Here is a 17,189-nt window from a genome sequence, read left to right as displayed (position 1 = left end):
GACAGTTTTATTTCTTTCCAATCTGTATGCCTTTTATTTATTTGTCTTGCCTTATTTCATTGCCTAGGCCCTTCAGTATAATGATGAATAGAAGTGGTAAGAGCCAACATCCCTGCCCTGTTCACAGTCTTAAGGGGAGAGCACTCAGTCTTTCATCATTTAGTATGATAATTGTTAGCTGTAGATTTTGTATAGATGTCTTTTATTAAGCTGAGGAAGTTCCCATCTATTCCTAGTTTGCTGAGAGATTTTTTTCAATTATTGTCATCATGAAAGCTTGTTGAAATAGTTTGTGGATATGATGAATTTTGTTTACTAATTCTCACACGTTGAACAAGCTTTGCATTCTCATGATAAACCTCACTTGGTCATGATGTGTTATCCTTTCTGTGTATTGCTGGGTTTGATTTGCTGTCCTTTTGTTGAGGATTCTTGTTTCTGTATTCATGAGGGATATTGCTCTATAGTTTTGTTTTCTTGTAATGTCTTTGTCTGGTTTTGGTATCAAGGTAATGCTGGCTTCAAAAAATGAGTTGGGAATTGATCCCTTCACTTTCATCTTGTATGAGAGTTTGTGTGAAACTCATAGTATTTTTTCCTTAAATTCTTTGGTAGAATTCACCAGTGAGGCCATCTGGGTCTGGAGTTTTTTTTTTTTTTTTTGGAAGATTTTTAGCTACAAATTCAGTTCAGGTGTGAGCTTTGACAATTTGTGTCTTTCCAGGAATTAGAATGTTTCATGTCATTTGTCAAATTTATAGGCTTAGTGTTATTCATAGTATTTTCTTACTATTCTTTAGATGATTGACGGAATTTAATAATGTCCCTCTTTCATTCATGATGTTTGTAATTTGTGTCTTCTCTCTTTTTCCCTTGGTCTACAGCGAAAAGTTTATTTATTTTAGTTATCTTTCCAAAGAACCAGCTTTTGGTTTCATTGATTTTCTCTATTGTTTGTCCGTTCTTAATTTATTTTCTTTATTATTTCCTTCCTTTTGCTTGCCAAATTTGAGTCTTCACTTTCTAGTTTCCTAAGGTGGAAGTTTATATCATTGATTTGAGACCTTTTCTAATAAAAGCATTTTAGTGCTATAAATGTCCCTCTAAACATTGCTTTTGCAGGATCTCACAAATTTTGATATATTGTGTTATCATTTTCATTCACTTCAAAATATTTTCTTATTTCTTGTGATTTTCTCTTTCACCCTGGGTTATTTAAGATTATATTGTTTAATTGCCAGATATTTGGAGATTTTTCCATATATCTTTTTACTGGTGATTTTTGGTTTAATTGCATTATGGTCTGAGAATTATTTTGTATGATTTCTGTTCTTTTAACATTTGTATTCTGCTTTTTTGGGTGGAGTGTTTTATAAATGTCAGTTAGGTCAAGTTGGCTTATTGCTGGTTTCAGGTTTCAGGTTTTCTATATCCTTACTGATTTTCTGCCTACTTGGCCTATTGATTATGGAGAGAGGTGTGTTGAAGTCTCCAACTGTAATTGTGGTTTTGTCTATTTCTCTTTTCAGTTCTGTCAGTTTCTGTTTCATTTGAAGCTCAGTTGTTAGGTGCATACAGATTTAGGATTCTTATGTCTTCTTGGTGAATTGACTCTTTTATCATTGTTTAATGTCTCTTTTTATCCCTGGTAATATTCCTTGTTCTGAAGTCCACTTTGAGAGAACGGTTTTTAAAAATTTCCATGGTAAAGTTGCAAGAGTAGCACACTTAGGATTACTAGTAATACTCAAAAGTTATTCTGATTTATATTTTCTTTAGGTTGGAACATTAAGATTTTGTGGAACAACGGAATTTGCAAGTGGGCAGTGGGCTGGCATTGAGTTGGATGAACCAGAAGGAAAAAACAATGGAAGTGTTGGGAAAGTCCAGTACTTTAGATGTGCCCCCAAATATGGTAAGGTAGTTACTAACTAAATGAGAATTAATTTAAAATAATCAAATTTTACTCTTTTTAAAATAAAACTTTACTTTTTTAAATAAAACTTTCCCCTTTTGAAATAAATAAGGGGCTGCCCTTTTTATGCTGTGAGCAGTAGAGTGACTGGGAGAAGGTGTCTGACCAGGAGTGCCCCCTGGTCTGTAGACCTCTTTAAATCCTCCTCATTGTGGATTCATGACTGAGGGAGGGACTTTGTTATCAAGGAAATGCAGAGCTCTGGAGGTTGAAAAACTTGAAAAATTGGAAAAACAAGTGCGGCCAACTTTATTATAGTACTCCTGAGCTGGGATGATTCTTTGTCTTTCTGACAGATGTTTAATTAAATTCATATACTCTCTCTCTCTCTCTGTGTTATACACACACACACCCGGACACATTGATTTCAATTTGCTTTTGTCGCTTACTATGTTGTGAATATTTTTCCTTGATGTGAAATATTCTTCTAGAACATTAGTTTCCCTCGTCGTACAGTATTTCATCTTAGAGCTCGACAGGGAGGCAGTTAGGTATAATGCTGAGGACACTATGAGCTTTGGAGTCTGAGTGCTCGGGTGTGAATCAGCTTCCCTATCTGCCAGCTGTGTGACCTTCTCTCTCTCCTTGTGCCTCAGTTTGTCTTCGATAAAATGGAGATAACAATACCTCAAGAATTTATGAGGATTAAATGTTTTGGTAAATACTTAAAACACCTGGAATAGTGCTTGGTTCCCTGTAAGCACTCAAAAAATGTTACCTGTTTGCTAGCTCTTAAATTTATCAAAATTACCAGTTTCTTTTTTGTCATTCACTTAAGATGGAGCCTCATATTTTGGTCTATTATTAAAGACTTTTTTTGTTTATAAAAAATGATCATTGTATAAGATTTGAAAAACATAAAAAAGGAGAAAGAAGAAAATAAAATCATCTGTATATTTTTTCTGTTTAAATTTTTTCACAAAATTTGGATTATGTTATGTATTTTGCATTTTTACTTGACATCCGATTATAATTTCCCTAAATCTTTAAATATTGTTTGAAAATGTGATTTTTAATTGCTACGTTTCCTTTAATTTTCCTAATTTGATGGGCGAAAATTTCTGTGTTTAAATTCATATATCTTTGATTGTGGTGAAATAAAACATTTAAAATGTTTTGTTGTAGTATATAGGTTTTTTTTGTGTTATCTTGGCAATTGTCAGGAGATAACTGTTCATATTATTTATCCATTAAAAAATTGGCATTTAGTGTTTTTTTTAAACTAGTAAGAGTTTATAAAAATATATATTTAGGATATTAAGCCTTTATATTTATTACAGGTATTTTGTCATTGCCTTTGAATTTCATTTACAGTGTTTTGGACATATAGTTTTATGTAGTTAAAAGACTTTTCATTTATAATTTCGTGCATTGCTTTTATGCTTAGAAAGATAGTTCTTCCTAATTTAAGGTTAGTTATATATTTTATTTATTTGAATGTTTTAGTTTTTTTATACTACATTATTTAATCCATTTGGAATTTATTTGGTTGGTTGTGAGAGATTAAGAATTTAATTTTAATTTTCCTCTGTTAGCTAATTTTGGCAACTGTCAAGCAGACTAAAGGCAAGATCAAAAACCATTAGCAACACAAGACAGATGTAAATCAGATTAGTGGGAAATGCTTAGATTGTAATAGAATGCATGTGGCCTCCCCAAATCTCATCATCCTAAGGAGAGGCAAGCTGCATTAGGACAAAGCCGGATACCCCAAGAACCTTGCCTCTGTGCCGCTTTACATAATTAAAGGCAAGTTGGGGGGCAAGGATCATGTGGTGGATTATATAAAAAATGGGAGTAGCCTTCCTGCAGAGCCAGCTCAGTGTGCTGAGCCAGGTCATTGCTCACCAGGGGGTCGAGGGGGGGCAGGAGTGGGGTGGGGTTGGGGTGGGGGGGGTTCAGGGGCAGGAGGGGTGGAGAATCCCCTGATTAAGCAGAAGCTAAAGATTTGTCTCTTCTCAGCAATGGTTTTTTCTCTCTCTCTTTCTAAATCTGTCATTTTCCCTTTGGCTTCTTGTGTTTCCTTTATTATAAACTAAATTCTCATAAAATGCTATAGTTTGTTTCAGGATTGTTTTGTTCCATTGATCTGTTAATTCTAGCACATATTAGATTTTTTTAAGTTGTAGAAATTTTATAATATTTGTTTTAAGACTCTTTTTCCCAGAATAGTTTTGGGTTCACAGCAAAATTGAGAGGGAGGTACAGAGATTTCCCATATACCCCCTGCTCCCACACATGCATAGCCTTGTCTATTATCAACATCCCTTTACCAGAAGGTACATTTTTTACAATTGATGAACCTACATTGCCACATCATAGTTACTCAAAGTTCATAGTTACCTTAGGGTTCACTCTTTGTGTTGTACGTTCTGTGGGTTTAGACAAATGTGTAATGACGTGTATCCATCATTATAGTATTATACAGGGTGTTTTTACTGCCCTAAAAATCCTCTGTGCTTCACCTATTCATCCTTCTCTCCTCCCCTCAATCCCTGGCAACCACTGATCTTTTTACTGTCTCCATAGTTTTGCCTCCTCCAGAATGTCATATCATTGGAATCATACAGTATGTAGCCTTTTCACATTGGCTTCTTTCACTTAGTAATATGCATTTAAGTTTCCTCTATGTCTTTTTAGCACTGAATAATATTCCCTTGTCTGGATGTACCACAGCTTACTTATCCATTCACCTACTGAAAGATATCTCAGTTCCTTCTAAGTTTTGGCAATTATGAAAATTTCGTAATAAATTTTAATATCGGTAATACAGTTTTTATTTCTTTCAGTAATTACCAAAGTGAATACATGTACCTAGTTTAATAAGTCAAATTGTATTGTAAGGTTTATTAATAACAACAGCTAAACCCTCCCCTGGCTTGGCCTTCCCTGACCCCGAGTCCTGCTCTTTAGGGGCAAGAACTTTTTCAACTCCTTTAGCTGTTGTATCTTCTGATATTAATATTCATATTTGTAAATAATATATTTACATGAATCTTTCTTGATTTTTCCAATTTTAGACATCTATTGACTTCGTACTATGAAGAGAAGGATTTGGTGCTCTTACTATTCTAAATCAGTTTTTTCTTAACTTATTTGTTTTTGTGGAGCTCATCCTTCAGTAGCTTTTTAACAAAGGACTCATGGGAGGTAAATTTTTTGAGACCTTTTGTTCTAAAAATATGTTTATTTCTCCTCTCATACTTCATGTGATAATTTGGTGAGATAAAGAATGTTAGGTTGGAATTCATATTCTCTCAGTATTTTGAAGGTGATACCCTATTATCTAATGCAGTTTGGCAAACTTTTTCTGCAAAGCGCCAGGCAGTAAATATTTTAGGCTTTGTGGGCCATACAGTCTCTTGTTGCAACTATTCAGCTCTTCTGTTGTAGTGAGTAAGCAGCCTAGACAATATGTAAACAAGCGGGTGTGGCTGTGTTTCAGTAGAGCTTTACAAAAATAGGCGTCAGGCAGGATATGGCTCTGGGCCATGGTTCGCCAGCTGCTATCTTGAGCTTCCAGTGTTGCTGTTTAGAAGTTTCATAGTCTTTCTGTCTTCTGTCTTTGACCTTTCCTCCTCTCTTTGAAAGCTTCCTTGGAAGCATTTAGACTTTTTTCTCCTTTTTGCCATTTTCTTTTTTCTTTAGAGTTGATACCATTTTTATTTCTTACTAATATTTTAGTGGAGTTTTGGGAGGACTTGGAGTTAAACAAAATGGGCCATGTTTATCTGGAAATTTATTACTCTTCTATTTTAAAATAATTCTTCCTCACCTGTTTATTTTTAGTTAAGCTGTACAACTGTATGTCAAGATCTGAGAAAAATCCTGTCAGTACTTTGATTAGCATGAGTTACTGAACAGGAAGGTTGGCCGTGTACTATGCACAGTCTGGGCTTTGATTATATCCAGGCATTGCTTTAAATTTAGTTTTAGTTCTCCCAAATGATTTAGTTAATTAAAAAAACAAGAAGAGTGAGAACTATATACGTGAGATTTTATATGCTATAGAAATCTTTTCAAGCCATAGAATTAAATATTTAATTCTTTTTTTTAAAAAATAAATATGCTTTATCATGTGGAAGTTTTCTGTTAAGACTTGAAGGAAAACCCACATAATTTCCCTCAGATTAAGAAAAAAAATCATTCCTTGAACATTATTATAATGTTAATGACAGATAAAATTGAAAAATAATTCATAGTCTGTTCTCATAAATATGTTTTGGTTTTCAATTTTTTAGTGTTTCCTATATCCACACATACAGTTTTCACAGATGTAATGTAATCAAATATATAACTTAAGTTCTATTTTCTTGATTTATTTTCATATTTTTCTCTATTTTTATACAATCTTTATTGTTTTACTTAATGGTGATGCAGTAGTTCATAGATATAGTTAATTCATTCATCCTATTGCCAAATAATTGTTGTCTCCTACTTATGAATAATATTTCAGTGAGGACATATTCAGGTATATGGTCTTTTCTTCCTATTTAGATTATTTTCTTATGATTAATTTCCAAAAGTGTGATTGGATCATAGTAGTAAACTTGGCTCTTGAAATCTATCTTCTCCTTATAATATACAAATATAACCTTGTAACCTTTGTGCACACCTCTAAGTATAAATATTTCCTTATAATTAATGCCATAAAGTGGATTAGGTCAGAATTTTTGTCTTCCAGTAAGACTGTACAAATTTACATTCCCAGAGTATAAAACAATTTTGTTCTTCCAACCCTTGGCAACACTGAATGTAATCATCATCAAGGTCGTGTGTGTGTGTGTGTGTGTGTGTGTGTGTGTGTGTGTTTGTGTATTTGGCAAGGAAAAGAATTTAGAGAAAAGAATAGAAAGTCAGGGACAATCTGATAGGCAGGAGATAGAAGAGACAACGTTGTGCCTAAGTCAAAAGTGGTAGGATAATCAGGATAAAGTATAAAATCCAAGGGAGGAGAGAATTCCAAGATTAGCAGAGAAGTAGTATAGTTGGCATCTGTTAGCTATTAACAAAGCACTCACTTTTTGTAGAGTCCTGAGCGTTTTTGCAAACCTATTTTAAAACAAGTTGTTTTTAATATATTACATTTTAGTCATAATGTGTTTTTGTTAGGTTGTAAACACTCAATGGAAGAGTGTAATATACATATTGTGACTTTATTTTGTCTTTTAAAATGTCTTAGACAGGTAATCTTGGTATTTGTAGTTCATATTTACTGTCTCTAATGTCTATGCCTACTTGTTTATACTGAATATTTTATTGCCGGGATAAACTCCTTTTTTAATAGAATTTTATACTTTCACCCGCAGCAAATCTCTGTCCCCACATGCCTCCCCTCCCCAACACACGCTGTGTGGTTTCTGATGGTCAGGAGCTGAGGGCTAGGCCTTTTGGGAAGGTTATATTTCATACTCAAAAGGAATTTTTATATCCCTACTATGTGTAAGGCACTGTAATTAGTAGATGCAATGGGGGAATGAAGAGATGAGTAACAGTGAATTTTATCTTCTAAAGGTATACAGTCTAAAAGACAGAGAAAACATGGACATAAAAAGCTATTGTGTGGGAAAAATGTAAGTCTTAAAGGAGCTAGAGATAAAGTGATACAGAAGAATGGTTTTTATACTATATAGTGCACTATTATGTGCCGATAGCTTAGTCAGAAATAATTATAATGGAAAACTATTACCTTTACTCATTTTTCTTTTCCCTGAATTTCACTTAATACCCGATTGTGTATCTTTTATGTGATTCTTAAATTACTGTGCATGTTGTAAGTCTTGACAACTAGATTGTAAGCTCTTTGAGAGCAAGAGCTGTGTCTTACTTTTTTTCTGTCTCTCACTATAGGCCACCTAGTCAGCACTAAACAAGAACTTAAAGCTTCATATCACTAAATAGTTGTACTTGCCTCTTTATTTGAAATGCTCTAGTGTTAATAGCTTAACACTGAAATTCTACATTCTCCCTCAGGTATTTTTGCACCTCTTTCAAAGATAAGTAAAGCAAAAGATCGAAGGAGGAATATAGTACACACTTCTGCGAAAGCTGTGCCTCTCATCAGATCCCAGAAAATTGATGTAGCTCACGTCACGTCAAAAGTAAATACTGGTAGGTCAAACCAGAACGTTAAATGCCTTCAGCATTTTTATTCGTGGAATGCCTTGTATTTAGATTGCTTCACACTTTTTTATTAGCTAACTGTGACACCTGAATTTAATAAAACCTGTGTCTTACACATTTTTAAACCTCGATCGTGGTTTATGATTTTAATTCCAAATGAGAGTATTTCAGATTTGCTCCTTCCTTTTCTTTCCTACTATCTCCATACCTTTATCACCTCAAAGCTAGATTTTATACCTCCAATAAATCTGTATACAACACAGCTAGCTTTATGTTTCTCACCTGTTCAAGGATTTTAGAGACTTCTTTTCTATCAGAAGTCCCGACTCTTAAAAGTGGCCGAGTCCTGTCTCTATTTGATGGAGTCTCTTACTGCTGCCGTGGTCCGACTGTGGTTTGTTACATCTCACTCTCTTGTGTGTACGCTGTTCTTGCTCTGTCCTTCACACTGCCTCATGCTGTGTCTCCAGGTGCAGGAATTTGACTTCTGCCTTTTGAGGTCCTAGCCCTTCTTTACGTCCTTTTTCAGATTTTGTTTCTGCAGGAATACTTCCCTGATGACTCCAGTTCACTTCGGTCTTTCATTCTCTAACTTCATACACACTTTTATCCTTAGCACCAAATTGTTATTTGTTATCTTGGGTTTTGTCTTCTGATCGCTTTACTTGTGTAGATCTTTTATTCTCTCAGCAGAATTTTAAACTTTTAAGTGGACTGTGAGAGTATTTTGTACTTTGAGAGTATTTTGTTCGTGTTCGCTGTAGCACATAAAATAAAATAGGTGCTCAATAAATACTTGCCAACTCATCAATAACTGAAGCAGAAAGGCTTTCTATCATGATTAAAGGATTTTGTCCAAGAATTTGGTTGGCCTTTCTACTCCGTTCCATTGGGCTATTTGAATATCCCTGTGTCCATACTGCACTTTGTAATTACTATAGTTTTTAAAAAATAAATCTGATATCTACTAGAGGAAGGCCTCCTACCTTATTCTTAAACAGTATCTTGTGTATTTGGGCCCTTATAAATCACATTTCTGTATAAATTTTTGAATAAGCTGTTAAGTTTCTTTTATAAAGATAGCTGTTGAAGTTATTTTTTTTTTTGTGAGGAAGATTGGTCCTGAGCTAATATCTGTTGCCAGTCTTCCTCTCTCTTTTCTTTTTTTCCTCCCCAAAGTCCCAGTACATAGTTGTATGCCTTCTAGTTCTTCTGTGTGGGACACCGCCTCAGCATGACTTGATGAGCGGGGAGTATGTCCACACCCAGGATCTGAACCGGTGAACTCCAGGCCACCGAAGTGGAGTGTGTGACCTTAACCACTATGCCACTGGACTGGCCCCTGTTGAAGTTTTAATTGGTATTGCATGTAAACCTTAAATCAATTTGGGAAGAACTATTGATGCTGTCGTAAATGGTATCCTTTAAACCTGAAACCCGGAAAAGTACACAGCAGATATAGAAAGGAAGCTCAAAGAGGAGCCCTCCGTTTCTGGTCTGAGGAGCAGAAGAGGAGTCGCCTACTGGACAGAAAGTGGAGGGAATCCTCTGTTTTCTTTCTTGATTGCTTTTTTCCCACTTTGGCTCTGTGCGCCCCAGTCCCTAACAGTCCTGCATGGTGTGGCAGCAGCAGTGGATGGCCAGGCACCTAAAACCCCAAGGAAGAGGACCCTTGTCTCTGACCAGAGAAACTGTGATCGCAAGGACGTGGATGGAATCCCCATTAGTTTTTCTTCTTTTTTCTCACCGCTTGGCCCCAGAGGTAGAGTGAATCACAGGAGATTATATGACAGAGCAGGGGAACTAAAGCCTAGGCATTCTACCCAGAATACCAAGAAGGGGTGCCCATGGGAATATCAAAGTGTCAGGGAGACCGTGGAGAGGAGGGAGCTCAAGAAAGTGATCTCAAAATATTGGATGCAAACCTCTGGGCTTACTCCCAAATTGTGTGTGCATGGACTTGACCCCAGGCTTTGGTCTCCTGCGTAGACCACTGCCCAGGTCTCAGACTGACTACTGGTAGCACAAGACCTGAGAAAGATCCCAAAAAGGCTTTGGCAACTGAACTGCCCATGGAACTACAGTGCCAGAAGATTGGTAGGGACATCCGGCCTGACCCTAACTGGGTCGGCTGCCTCGGAACAAAACAAAACAGTCAACATTCTCCATAGGATTTAAACGAGACCCAGAATCCCACAACATAATATTCAAAATGTATATGATATAATCCAGAATTGCTAAAAGTGTGGAAAACCAGGAAAATCTCAATATCTCTTAAGGAAAAAGACAAACAAAGGATGCCAATCCTGAGATGACATAGACATTTATCAGATAAAGACTTTAAAGAATTTATTATAACCATGCTCTAAGAATTAGGTTGAATAATCTTGAAACAAATGGCAAGAAAGTTTCAGCAGAGGAATGAAGCTATAAAAAAGAACCAAGTGATGCATGTGTGCCTGCATACACGCATGTACGCGCGCACACACACACAAACGAGTACAAGTAAAACGGGGCTAATCTAAGATTGGTGGATTACATCAATGTCGGTGTCTTGGTTGTGATATTATACTTTAGTTTTGTAAAATGTTGCTTTTGGGGTAAACGGGGCAAAGTGTACCAGAGATCTCTCTGTATTGTTTTTTACAACTGCATGTGACTCTCTGGTTATCTCAATAAAAAAATTCAAATACAAAGAAAGTACCAAATGGATATTTTAGAACTGAAAAATATACCTGAGAAACAAGAAATTCCCTCTGTCGGTTGCCTTCACAGTCTCTCTTGCCCACCCTCCATTCACTTCCTGCTGTTGTAGTTCTGGCCCTCATTCCTGGCCTCCTGTAGTAACTTCTAACTGGTCTCTGCTCCTCTAGTTTCCTTCTGAACTTTGCTGTCAGTGTAATGTTATTCAGCTATAACTCTGTTCATGCTAGTTCTCCTTTTCAAAGCCCATCAGAGCCTCATCCTTTACAGAAGAGTTGCATTTCCTTAGCTGGCACTGTCACCCTCTGAGGTTTTACCCTGACCTGTCTATCCAGTGTACTTCTCTCACATCCCCAAAGTACTCTCTATTCCAGCCAAGCTCCTCATCCTTCTCTGACCCTGTCTTTCTTTAAGATATTTTTTTTTCTTTTTGTCCATCCAGAATGCCTACCCTCAGTTCCCTCTGACTATACCTTCAATATTCTCTAGAAGAAATCTGCCCTCTCTCTCAAGACCCATCTCAGAATGTGATCTTCTTGATGAGACATTCATTTGTCTTCATAGCTGTGATATTGTCTCCTCCGTCATGCTAGTGCTTATGTGAAAATGTCCTCATATTTTAGTTATCTTTGTCCGTGTCTTTCCATCATCCTGAATTGAAAAGTCCTCCTTTAGGGCTGGGACCATGTTTGGTTCATGTTGTGATGCTCAGAGGGCCAAGCACAGTTCTTCACCCAAAATGCCTCGTGAGTGAGTAGAATTGCAGTGAGTGCTTGATGGAATTCAAAACTGAGTGTAGTCCGTTACGTTTCTTATTTAAAGAATTTGGTTCTGTAGAATTGAAACAGAAGTCTTAATAAGGTAGAGTATTATTGATGAGCTTTTTCTTTTTCAAAATGAGTTTGCTGTGGGAGTTGGGTGTGGTGAAAGTTGGGGAGTCATTTTCAGAATACTAGTGGCAGAGAGTACAGGATTTCTTATTCTCTGACTCTCAATTAAATGAATAGTCCCTACAGTGATTTGCAATTTTTTTTGTTCTTTTTGCTTGAGGAAGAGTAGCCCTGAGCTAACATCTGTGCCCGTCTTCCTCTATTTTGTATGTGGGTCACTGCCTTGGCATGGCTGATGAATGGTGTGGGTCCATGCCTTGGATCCGAACCCGTGAACCTGGGCTGCTGAAGCAGACCTTGCTGAACTTAACCACTATGCCATGGGGCCCGCCCCTGCAAATTTTTTTACCCAAAATTCACTCTCTAAATATAAAATCTGCTGTAATGAATTTGCGTGCATACACAGTGAAGTCATGTGAGTTGTTTGCAAGTCCTAGCAAGCATGCAGCAAACCTGTCTCAGCTGTTAATACAATGTGTCTGGCATTGTGCAGACACATTGATGAGTGCACTGTGTCAAACAATTAGGTAACTGTGTTTTAAATGCTTCATATTATTTGGAATTCCTTAGTGGATTGTTAAATGAATTTAAAAGATACTTTAGTGATATTTGGGGAAATTGATTGGGGTTTTCAGATGGGCTAGGCATGCATTCTTTTCGTTCCCCTTTAAATAATGAAATATTGGCCCCTGCTGTCTGTGAATTTATTATCCAGTATGTTTTCAGAAGTGGATAAGATTTAGATAACGAGGGATGTCTGTGCTTTAAAAAGCAAACACATTTTTTGTTTTTTTTTTTGGTGAGGAAGGCCAGCCCTGAGCCAACGTCTGTGCTCATGCTCCTCTATTTGCTGAGGAAGACTGGCCCTGAGCTAATATCTGTGCTGATCTTCCTCCACTTTATGTGGGATGCCGCCATAGCATGGCCTGACAAGTGGTGCGTCGGTGTGTGCCCGGGGTCCGAACCCGGGCCGGCAACAGCAGAGCATTTGCACTTAACCGCTACGCCATGGGGCTGGCCCCAAAAGCAAACACATTTTTAGTTTAACATTAAACAAAATTCTTTCTTGCCGAAAGCGTTTTCTTTCTGTGTCCTAGGATTAATGACATCCAAAAAAGATAGTGCTTCTGGATCAACACTTTCATTGCCTCCTGGTGAAGAACTGAAAACTGTAACAGAGAAAGATGGTAATATATTTATAACTCTGTTGTCAAAATTTAATTTATTGATGGAACTTTAAAATAAGATAGTGATATAGCTTATATGGGGGCTAAGTTTTAAAGTTTGTAAGGGAAAAATTATAGTAAAAATTACCCTTGAAAATCCCTTAAACATCTCATAATAAAGTCTATACGTGGTTTTTGTACAAAATCCTGTACTGTGAACCTTATGTGCAATTAAATTAGAGAACTACTGGATTAGACTAAAAGACAGACTAAAAGGAAATTCCTCAGTGTAGATGGCTTGATAATAATGTTTCTAGTTATCTTTAGCTATCAAATCATTGGGTGACTAGAACATGAATGGAAAATTCAGAAGTATCCCTGCTTGCCTTCAGGTTAACACAAAACATTTCAATATTAAGCTCTGTTACCTTAAAACATATTAATAGCGTTTTTTATATAAATAAGATGGGATTCTACTAACTCATCTGAAGTGAGAGGTGAGAGACAGTGGTGGTTAGACTAAGTAGTCAGTTTAAGTTAATAATGTGACAACACTGTCCTACCTAAGATTGTCATCATATAGTGTGAATCTTTAAAATATTTGGTTATAAAATCTTGTATGTGTGAACTGTGATACATTTGGATGAAACTAGGCATTTAATTTAACTAGATAATCCACAATCGAGGAAGCTAAATGGAAAGGTTCAGAAAGATTTACCTGGAAAAGCATCTCATTGGTTCCCGTCTTGTTTTCCACCCTTTGATGTATTCTTGTCCTTTACCTGTTTTAGCTGCCTTGCTTGGATCCCTCAGCAGCTCCTCCTCTGCGTCTTCTTTGGAACACAAACAGAGCTGCCCCAAGAAACCGAATGCCCGTGGCAATAACAAGAAGACAATGAGCAAAAGCCCGTCTGTCTCATCTAGAGCCAGTGCTGGTATCTATGGCTTTTTCAACCAGGCTTTCTTGGTGTTTTTTATCTTGGTTTGTTTGTAAGTAGATTTGCTCTTTTTAACTGTGTAGAAGGAACCCTTTACTGCAGTCACACTGAACTACTTGCACTCCTCCCTGTCTCCCCGTAGCCCCCCGCCTCCCTCCCCTCTGTAAGCATACTCTGGATTTCTCAGCCATTCTCCTAGTACTCACGCCATTTTCCTGGTCTGGATTGACTTCTCCTCCCCGTGTGTCTAAGGCCTCCAGCCCTTCAAGGTTCACTTTAGAACTTTATGATAGATCCTCAGATGCTTGGAAGCTGTATGATTTATCATTTTTCTTTACTTATCTCTTTTCTAATCTAAACCTATAAGAATAACATATAATGTATACTCATTATTGCAGATACTATTCTAGGCACTTTACATACCTTATTTCATTTAATTCTCAAAATAAACTTATAGGGTAGGTCCTATTACTACCATCCTCATTTTATGAATGAGGAAACCGAGGCTTAGGGAGGTAAGTCGTGGTGCATGATGGCAGTTTCTCAGTGCACAGCTGGGCTCTACCCTCAGGTCTGTGTGGTGCTTTCTCTGCTGCCGTTACAGCCCCCTCCATCCCAGCTTTTCCTCATCTGCGGGGTCTCCAGACCCCTCACAGCCGGCCTTGGCGAGCTGAACTGTTGCCTCTCAGTGCAAGCACAGTCTAAGGCTGCTCGTGCCACTGTGGTGAGCACACTGCAGTATTGGCTCAGTAGAGCCTTAGGCTGGGTCTCCTCATTTTGCTGCTCCATATAGGACTTTACGTTTATTTTCATGTAATTGAATGTTAGCGTTTTCATCCCTCTGAATTTTGCTTCTTATATCTTGCATATTAGCTTTTCACTTACTTTTGTGTTGTCTTCATATTTAAAAAGCATGCTTTCTCTATTTTTGTCCAAGTCATTATTTAGAACTATGAGGAGAGGGTCAAAGGCTCTCCTAACAGGTTGACAATGAAAACCTGTTCTGATGTGGCTTTTTAACTAGCTGAGAATTCTGCATGATCTGTTCAGTTCACATTTCTTCAGTTATATGTAGGGATGTATATAAAACACTTTATCTGACTTCCTGTAGAAATTGACCTATATTAAATTTATTGCAGTTCACTTATTGACCTGTATAGCTAACTTGTCCAGAAAGCACGGGCCCACCTCTTCTCTGTTACAACTGAACAGCTTTCTAGACAGTATTTCTCTAGTACTTCTCATGTTTAATAGTGGGCATTTCAGGGTTTAGGTTTGAATCAACGTGAAGGGGAGTGGTTTTGTTCCATCAAGAGGAAGTCAATTTGGGGTAATTGGAACTTTATAGCAATTTCACTTTCCGATCACATTCCTGTGTATATCCTTTACCCTGAGTCCCGGTGGACCACTATAATTCCAGCATTTTACTAGAACAGGGATTGACAGACTACAGCCCATGGCCCAAACCCACCTTACCACCTATTTTTGTAAACGAGGTTTTATTAAAACACTCCATCCCCATTTATCTCTGTCTGCTCTTGTGCTGCAGCAGCAGAGTTGAGTAGTTGGGACACAGATGGCTTGCAAAGCCTAAAGTATTTACTATCTAGCCCCTTCCAGAACAAGTGTGCTGCCCTCTGCTCTAGTAGAGAGTGCCCCAGGCAATCTCAGTAGAGCTGATGCTTTACCAGGGATCGTGTGTGAAGTTCCCATGGCAATAATTTTCTCAGGAAACCCTTCAAATTTCCTTTGAGTGGCTTGGCCTCACATGTGAGAAACACAACTGTAGATGACATATGTAATGAAAGGCATCATATATTGAAATCTCCAGCTAACTAGACTGGTTAGAATGCATAGTGACTTTTTTGGCGAATGTGCATTTTGAGTTTTTTTCCCTTTTGTTTTTCTCCTCTTTTCCTGCCCTATCCCCTTCCCCCACCAACCAATTAAACAGGTTTGAATTCCTCAGCAACATCTATAGCAAATAATACCCGTTGTGAAGGAGAACTCCGCCTTGGAGATAGAGTGTTGGTGGTAGGCCAGAGGATTGGTACCATTAAGTTCTTTGGGAAAACAAACTTTGCTCCAGGTAACTCAACTGTATATTCTTTGCCCAATTTAAATTCTTTAGAATACAAAAGGTTTAAAATTTTACATGTAAATAAAATTTAATTATAGAGAATTCTTGGTTAACAGTTCTTGTGGATGGTGGTTATGGCACATAAAACGCAAAACAATGATTAAAATGCAAACCGTTTTTACTCAGGTTGACTGTTATCCATAACTTTTTCTTGCCAGTTGTGTTTTAAATTGTCTAATGTTAAAATTAGTTATCGCTCTTCAATTGTACTCTCACTGATTGCCAAGTGTGCTAAATAACAGAGAAAACATTTTAGGGTTAGATTTTTGCTAAGGATAATCTTTAAAATGAGTAGATAATGAATTCACGGCATATAGCTTTTTCAGAGTGGGTTAGAGAGAAAGGCAAACAAAAGAGTTCGAAGGAAAATGAGAAAGCTTTTGGGTACCCTGGGATCTTAAAAATGTGTATTTGTGTATTTATATGTTCATACCAGTCTAGACTTAATGTTGTGTTTCCAAAAGTAAAGATTATCTTTCTTTTGCATTTTCAGTGATTGTAATTTCAAATAGAAGCCAGTTGAATGAAACCATGTTTGTGTTTTAAATAGCAGTATGCTATTTTGACACATGGTGGCATTGCAGCGTTTTGGGAAAAGGTTACCTAAAACATTGATTTTTTTTAAAAAGTTTGTGGTAGTCTGTGAAGAACTGTGAAGGGTCTGAGGTTTTATCCTTTTTGCAAGCTAACAAGTTAGATTGCCACAGTTTCACAGATGCTGGTAGAAGATGTTGCGCTCCTGGGTCAGAGACAGGGGACTTCAGTGCCTACAGCAATAGTAGTAGCCAGTGTCAGCATTTTCTTGCACTTGTTTCCAGAGCCCCAATTCCCAGAGGGTGAGATAGAGAGGACCAGGTGACACCTGCACACCCAGTAGTTTGTGCTACAGGAGAGGAACCCTGAGCTTAAAGAATCTGAACCTTTATGCTAGGTGGTAAGCATGCCTGTCTTTTGCACTGGGGAGACTCTGTCTGTATCCTCCAAGGCTGTCCTCTGTACAAACGTTCATGAAAAGACAGTAGTGCCTCTGTCCATAGACGTGCAGAAACGTGAGAGAGCCATGGAGAATTGTCTCCCAACATATTCTTGTTTTGTTAACACCACTTAGAATTGCAGTCCAACAAATTGGTTTGAGATAGGCTATATGTTTTATAATTCATGTCTCTCTTAGGTCTCCAGGCAGTAACTGAGATTAGTTAGGATGTTCTTGATTTAGTTCTCAAATAAAAACTTAAGAATCCCAAAGGTAGGTTT

General features: G+C 37.3%; 1 protein-coding gene across 2 annotated transcripts in view; it reads left to right on the top strand.

Moving 5' to 3' along the window:
• The window catches only part of CLIP4 (CAP-Gly domain containing linker protein family member 4), a 59,353-nt gene that overhangs the window by 22,993 nt on the left and 19,171 nt on the right, over window positions 1-17,189 (top strand). For both annotated transcript variants that reach the window (XM_058551518.1, XM_058551517.1), the window contains exons 8-12: window positions 1,780-1,915; window positions 7,949-8,086; window positions 12,789-12,878; window positions 13,649-13,792; window positions 15,750-15,884. In XM_058551518.1, coding sequence (XP_058407501.1) covers window positions 1,780-1,915; window positions 7,949-8,086; window positions 12,789-12,878; window positions 13,649-13,792; window positions 15,750-15,884 — 643 coding nt within the window. The remainder of the gene's footprint in view (window positions 1-1,779; window positions 1,916-7,948; window positions 8,087-12,788; window positions 12,879-13,648; window positions 13,793-15,749; window positions 15,885-17,189) is intronic.

This window comes from Diceros bicornis, chromosome 12, assembly GCF_020826845.1.
Source record: "Diceros bicornis minor isolate mBicDic1 chromosome 12, mDicBic1.mat.cur, whole genome shotgun sequence".
Taxonomy (NCBI): domain Eukaryota; kingdom Metazoa; phylum Chordata; class Mammalia; order Perissodactyla; family Rhinocerotidae; genus Diceros; species Diceros bicornis.
The sequence above is the reverse complement of the archived record's forward strand: the minus strand, read 5'-3'. Positions and strand labels throughout refer to the sequence as shown.